The sequence below is a fragment of the Oryza glaberrima genome, chromosome 12 (genome assembly GCF_000147395.1).
Source record: "Oryza glaberrima chromosome 12, OglaRS2, whole genome shotgun sequence".
In the NCBI taxonomy this organism is placed as follows: domain Eukaryota; kingdom Viridiplantae; phylum Streptophyta; class Magnoliopsida; order Poales; family Poaceae; genus Oryza; species Oryza glaberrima.
This window is the reverse complement of record NC_068337.1, coordinates 24,324,575-24,331,139: the sequence shown is the minus strand read 5'-3', so window position 1 is coordinate 24,331,139 and position 6,565 is coordinate 24,324,575. Positions and strand designations below refer to the sequence as shown.

The following is a 6,565-nucleotide window of genomic DNA, read 5'->3' as shown; positions in this document are numbered from 1 at the left end:
ATCAGTTATGATCATGTATAATTTATTTATTTTGAGGAAAAACATGCATAATTTAGAAATATAAGTGGCAAGCTAGATGATGTACATATAAAAATAAAACATAATAATCTCTTAATTTGTACTAGGATGCGTATCGCACGTTGGATGTTTCTTTATTTATGAACATGCCATACTTAATAAACTATATGACACATGGATCTTGTGTTACTTTAGAGAACCAGAAAACGATCGACGTGGAACATTCTAATATCCATTTTAATACATTTTCTTTTGATATAAAAGGTTTTTAGCATTTTAGTTTTGCCAATTGAGTGTTTCACTTAATTCTATTGAATGTAATAAGATGAATTCTTTTGTACAGAGTTGAAATTGGTCTTAATGTTTATAACAACCTTGTAAGGGCCAGGATTCTACATTCTAGAACGTAATTTCCAAAATTTTTGAAGTTCTGGGTTTATCAGTCCTCCAATAGAATATTATGTCGGTCGAAATATTCAATTTTTAGTTGAAAACATTTTTCAAATTTAACCAAAATTTTCTGAAATTTCAACTTATTTTTCCTAAATTTCCTTCATGTCAGCCCCAACATGAATATGCAAACCGGTATATAGAACTCTGGATAGGGAACACAACGCGTGCCAAAAGTTTCTACTACCACCATTAATCCATAATATAAGGATTTTTAGAATTGGACACGAGTATAAGAAAATAGGTAGAATTAAATATAGAAAGGTTGGTGGAGAAATTGTTATATTTTGGAAGAAATTCCGAATGCTAAAAGTTATTATTGTTTTGGACGTAGGGAGTAAGTAAAAAAGAACCCCCACATATTAACCATTTCTGGTTTAATTTCCAAATGCAGTACAAATAATCAAAGCTCTCGTCAATTGCTTTCCATTGAAGACATCAAAGAAATGTACCAAAAACATGGTCCCACATCGTTGAAATTATTCGAAATCCATTGCGGTGGAGTCTGAAGTTTTTCATTAGATAATAGAAACGGTTTACATTTCCAGCCTCTGCCAATCATCCCAGCGGCCACATATATAACCAAACTGTAGTTAATTTTTACTACTATATATTGTAGATATCATTCTTGTGCGTTCTTATCTACTGTAATATATTGATGTGCAATTTTTTACATGTTTACGAGAAATAAATTGCAAGATCAAATCAAGAATTGCACAGAGCGGCAAAACAAAAGTAATCCGCAGAGCCATAGCGCCAAATACACAAGCGCCGCGCAGCAGATGATGATCGGCTCGTACGGCCGGAGGCAGTCGCCGCCGTCATCTTCCTCACTGTCACCACCATCCGTCCTCCTCCGGCCGCCGGCGCGCTGCTCCTGCTCCTGCACCAGCAGCCGCAGCGCGTTGCCACCGGCCGCCGGCGTCATGACCACGGCGCGGACGGCGTCCACCTGGACGTCGACGAAGAAGCCCTCGCCGCCGGCCATAGGAGAGCGGTGGTCAAACATGATGATGGAGAGGAAGAGAGACGAGACGAGACGAGTGTGTTTATATACTTTTGCTCGTATTCCATCACTTTCTGAATGATCTGAATTTTGAAGGATTCAGAAAGTTCAGAATGAATCTGCACGAAGAGTTCAGGCTCGATATATGTATTCAAGTACTGTTAGTTGTTCATCGTAATCGTAATCGATTAGCAAATGATACGTACAGCTTGTTACATTTGAATTTTCTAGTTGAAACCGTATCAATTATTCATTGATACTCTATTCTAATTGAAAATCAGATCACATCCTTCAGTTTGTCGCGTCCGCAGATACACTATGATATTAATTCAGGCAACTGACCCCTCTCAGACCGTGATCATCATTGACCAAATTAAAATAACTAGCAAATCATCATCACCATCATCTTAATTGCGTTAAGGAAAATGCCATGCACAAATGTACTGAAATTTGTATATATACACACTGCTGAGGTTCTTCAGCTTCAGCTATACAATTTAGTTTTATCATGTAATACAGAAATATATACTTCCAGCTTGTTGGCCATGAGTATAATAATATATGCCTGCTTCACAATGTATTAACCTTAAACCTGACGAGATATATCAGAGGCCAAAGGCACCAATCTGATCAGTGTTCCTACCTTGGACGACCGAATGGATGACAGTCACGGCAAGCATGATTGCAGGGCCATCCAATCCCAAGAAACCTGCCAAGAGGCTCAGGAAACCAACACAAAATCCAACAAAAATTGCTGCAATGGTCATGTATCGCCTGCATTGCTTGGGGCTAATCGACTCGTCCTCGTCAGGCAGCTGTTCATCATCAGGCGACAGTCTTGTTTGTTTCGGCTTCTGCAATAATATGCATATATATATGAATGAATTGCGTTAATCATCAAACAGTTAATAACTGTGAATTTGTGTGCGGAAATTAATTTATGAATTGAATTTGTTCGATTGTATATATGTGTACTTACCCCAACCAGCCTGACCAGATATCTTTTTGAACTTTTTGCACAAACTTTGAAGCAAAATAGTGAGAGAAAAGCACATCCAGTAAGCAGGAACACGGCATAAAGAAGAGAACCCGGGTCTCCTGTTACTATCTCACCGAAGCTAAATTCATCACGAAAAGAAATATATATTAGCCAGTCCTTGCGGAGTTATCAAATTCTACATTAAAATTAGGTACATCTCGATCGATAAATCTTAAGAGAGTAAAATCACTTTTTTTAGGGAAAGAGAGTAAAATCACTTTTTTTAGGGAAAGAGAGTAAAATCACTTTAATTCGAAACTCCACATGCATGGCGCAGTAGTATATATATGTATATAGTATGAATGATGAATGGATAAATAAATATAAGAGTAAATTTCACAAAACTACATGTAGTATTATCAAATTATCACAAAACTACACATTTAATACTAAATTTATCACAAAACTACACATTTAAGATGAAGTGTAAAAAAATTACATGTTTAGTAACTAAATTATCGTAAAACTACAGGTTTAAAACCAATTTAATCACAAAGTAATAATGTTTATAGCTCCACCATAACAATGGTGTTAGGGATTTAAACTCCAAAAGTTGTAGTTTTATGATAAGTTCAATATTAAATATGCATTTTTGTGATATTTAACCTAAAATCTGCAGTTTTATGATAAATTTAGTGCTAAATATGTAGTTTTGTTATATAACTCCTTAAATCTGTAGTTTTGTGATAATTTGAATAAAATACCTATAGTTTTGTGAAATTTACTCTAAATATAATGAAATGAAGAGAGAGATATATAGAAATAGAAGACGTACGATGGTGGCGTAGTGACGTAGGAGGCGATCCTAGCGACAGGAACGTAGTAGCCAGGATACTTGCACATTTGCTGCCACTTACCCAGCAGATTTACCACTCTATTCGTCTCCCCATACTTGATGCTAAGCGTCTGCACATATATATATTTGCGTCAAAACAAAATTACTTCAACAACACACTCTCTATGTTAAAATGAGTTGATTTTCATAAGCCAGAAATAAATTTATTTTATGACGAAAGAAGCAATCGCTAATCAACGTGTACTTCCTCCGTTTTATACAGGAAGATGTTTTAATTTTGTCTTAAAACATATTAAACTTGTTTTTAAGTTCAACCAAATTTATAGAAGAACGTAGAAATATCTGCGATATCAAATTAGTTTCATAAAATCTATAATTAAATAATACTAGCTATTTTTATAACATATTTGTTTTATGTTATAAATACCACTACATTTTTATTTAAACTTAAATTAAATGGCAAGGTACCTGTGAGATGGAAACGAGGGGAAAGGAGAAGAATGCAGGTTGAAAGAGGATGGGCACGTAGGCCATGTAGGATGGGCTGATGGTGTATGTGGTTTGCAGAGTAGGATCATCCGGTGACGTCACCGCTGGCAAAGTGATGTGGCAGCTCTGTAGTTGCAGCACAAGCTTGAAGAAGACGATGATAGCAGCCCAGTGTAGCAAGGGGTCTTCAGCTGTGAACGCCTTCCAGAAAATACACGCACTGCATAATATATTGCACATATATGAATAGTCCAATCAGTACTATAATATGGTGATCTGATGTACTAAGTAACATTTTATTATCACTATTAATTATTGTCAGTAGAACTGATCCTAACTGTAAAATACTGTGAGTTATATTGGCCAGTACAATTTTTTTTCTACTATCAGTAATTAAAGGGATAGTATAAAGGAAAATGCCTAAATATTTTTTTTGACCAAACAAAATTGTTGGAATACTAAGGAGAAACTTAGCATCTATTATTGATAGAGAAGAAAATAGTGAGATAACATGCGTTTGAAAGGGTTCGAACTCAAGCCACAGTTCCCTGCAGCCAAGCTGGCAGCCATTACCAAAAGTCCAAATACTCCCCTAAACTTTGATTAACTGAAAATCTACCCGGCACTAAGAACTCTGAAAACCAGACATTCAATTCTCCGAACTTTACAATATATAATGGTTTTGTAAGTAGTTGTTATCTAATTTTTATATACGTTGGATGAGTTTTATCCTATATATATTACTCTCTCCGTTTTAAAATGTTTGACACCGTTGACTTTTTAAAGTACGTGTTTGACCATTCGTCTTATTAAAAAAAATTAAGTAATTATTTATTCTTTTCATATCATTTGATTTATTGTTAAATATACTTTCATGTACACATATAGTTTTACATATTTCACAAATTTTTTTAATAAGACGAACGGTCAAACATATGCTAAAAAGTCAACAGTGTCAAATATTTTGAAACGGATGGAGTAAAATATATTGGATAAAAAAGTACGGACAATCTGGCCACCGTAAAACATCTCATTAGTGATAATATTGAATATATTAATTAGTTAGTTAATGTATTTTGGGCTAACTAATTACGATTGATAATAGTATGATTGCTTAGAGTGTAACTAGTATTTCTTACCAACAATTGGCGGCTGCAAACAAGGAGACACCGGACAGCAATCCATATCCCTTCTGAAGGAGCTCATCCAGATAAATGGCAATCATACCGCCGTGGAAAAGTTGAAACATGACAACAAGTGAAGCCATCGTGCCAAGCTCTGCTGCAACGCCGGCAGATAGCACACCGGAAACTGCCATCACCATGGCCATGGCTATCGCCAACAACTTTCTTGCTCTGTTCCTGCACAAACAAACATTGTTCAGAATTTTCATTAAGTATATATAGAGCAAGCATGACGCATCCATGCAGGCATGTTAGTTAATCAAACAAAATTAATATGCATGTTAGTTCCAAAAAAACAATTACTAATATTGGAGATGGAATTTCATCCTTGAGAGGATCCTCTCGTTTTTACATGCCACTTAAATGATTAAAAATAATTTAAAAATTGATAAGATAGATCAATTTTGAGATACATCGATCACTTTACAAATATACAAATCAAATTCGATTTCTATAAGTTAAAAAAAATTATACTAAACTACTATGCAGATATTTAGGGTTATATTTGTTATTTTTATTATACAACTTATAAAAAAACGAATTCGAACTCTGTGGAGCGATATATCATTCTATTTTTTTTCTATAACTTTTTAGATGGGTGTAAAAAGAGGGAACGTCTCTTGATCAAACGAAAACACTTTCCCCCAAATATCTATATTCAACAATTGAGAAATTTTACCGTCTTTAAGAGGTATCAAAATTTTAGTGCAAATTTGATACTCATACTACCGGAGGTATCAAGAGATACCAGATTTTACACTATAGAATATGGCACCTTCCATTATTTTTGTAAGTACTGTAAAAAAGATGAGGGAGTAGCTTACAGGCGCACATGATGGAAGGGCGGCCACCTGGTGATGATGAGTGCGGAGAAGATGCGGACGGCCATCTCGGAGAGAAGAAGAGGGATGATCCCAAGAGTCATCAGGGTGTTATTGCTTGACGCAAACATGCAATTCATCCAGTACAAGGGATCCGGGACATCCTTGTCGCCGTTGTACTTCTTGACGCCATAGAGCGGCAGCTGGCCGGCGACGAGGAAGACGAGCAGCGACGCCGCCGTGTACGCCGCCTTCCGCCGGAAAGAGACACTGACTCCGCTGTCTTCATATCTACCAGCAGCAGTTGCCATTGAGCGATCTCGATGAATTCGATTGGTCCCTAGATAGACTCGATCGATTAATTTCTGGTCGACGCCGATCGATCGATCGAATTGAAGCAGGAAGAAATTAAATCAATCAATCGGTGAATTGTATAATCGTATTGGAATTTGGATTTGGAAGTAGGCCGGCCTGCATACGTACGTATACACGTGACCTGTCTCTGCAGTTGGGATGCTAACTCATTACGAATCGTATTGCATTGATTCACTTCATATGCCAGCAGTAATCCAATCCTCTCTTCAATTCGGCATCCGAAACTAATCAATGACGACGAGGGAGTCACCCGCGGCGTCAGAAACTCTTCAATCCTAGGAGAGACGACGAGGGAGTCACTCGCGGCGCTCTGACGATCGCCGGCGGTGATTCGTGGTGGAGGGGATGGCCTTCGGGAGTTGGGAGAGTGCTCCTCGGCGCGCGAGA

General features: G+C 36.9%; 1 protein-coding gene across 1 annotated transcript; it reads right to left on the bottom strand.

The window, feature by feature from the left end:
- Positions 1-2,043: 2,043 nt before the first annotated feature.
- On the bottom strand, positions 2,044-6,148 carry LOC127758201 (uncharacterized). Its single transcript, XM_052283822.1, has 6 exons — positions 5,807-6,148; positions 4,938-5,159; positions 3,778-4,018; positions 3,289-3,419; positions 2,454-2,592; positions 2,044-2,328 (listed from the first exon to the last, which is right to left on the bottom strand). Exons 1-6 carry the CDS (start codon positions 6,112-6,114, stop codon positions 2,080-2,082), a joined length of 1,290 nt encoding a protein of 429 aa, XP_052139782.1. The 5' UTR covers positions 6,115-6,148; the 3' UTR covers positions 2,044-2,079.
- Positions 6,149-6,565: the final 417 nt, after the last annotated feature.

Excerpts from the sequence above, each read along its gene's own strand:
- LOC127758201 (XM_052283822.1), bottom strand. The coding sequence starts at position 6,114 with ATGGCAACTGCTGCTGGTAGATATGAAGACAGCGGAGTCAGTGTCTCT. Across the intron at positions 2,593-3,288 it reads TACGTCACTACGCCACCATC|CTTCGGTGAGATAGTAACAG; the intron begins GTACGTCTTCTA and ends TGATGAATTTAG. Across the intron at positions 2,329-2,453 it reads ATCTGGTCAGGCTGGTTGGG|AAGCCGAAACAAACAAGACT; the intron begins GTAAGTACACAT and ends ATATTATTGCAG.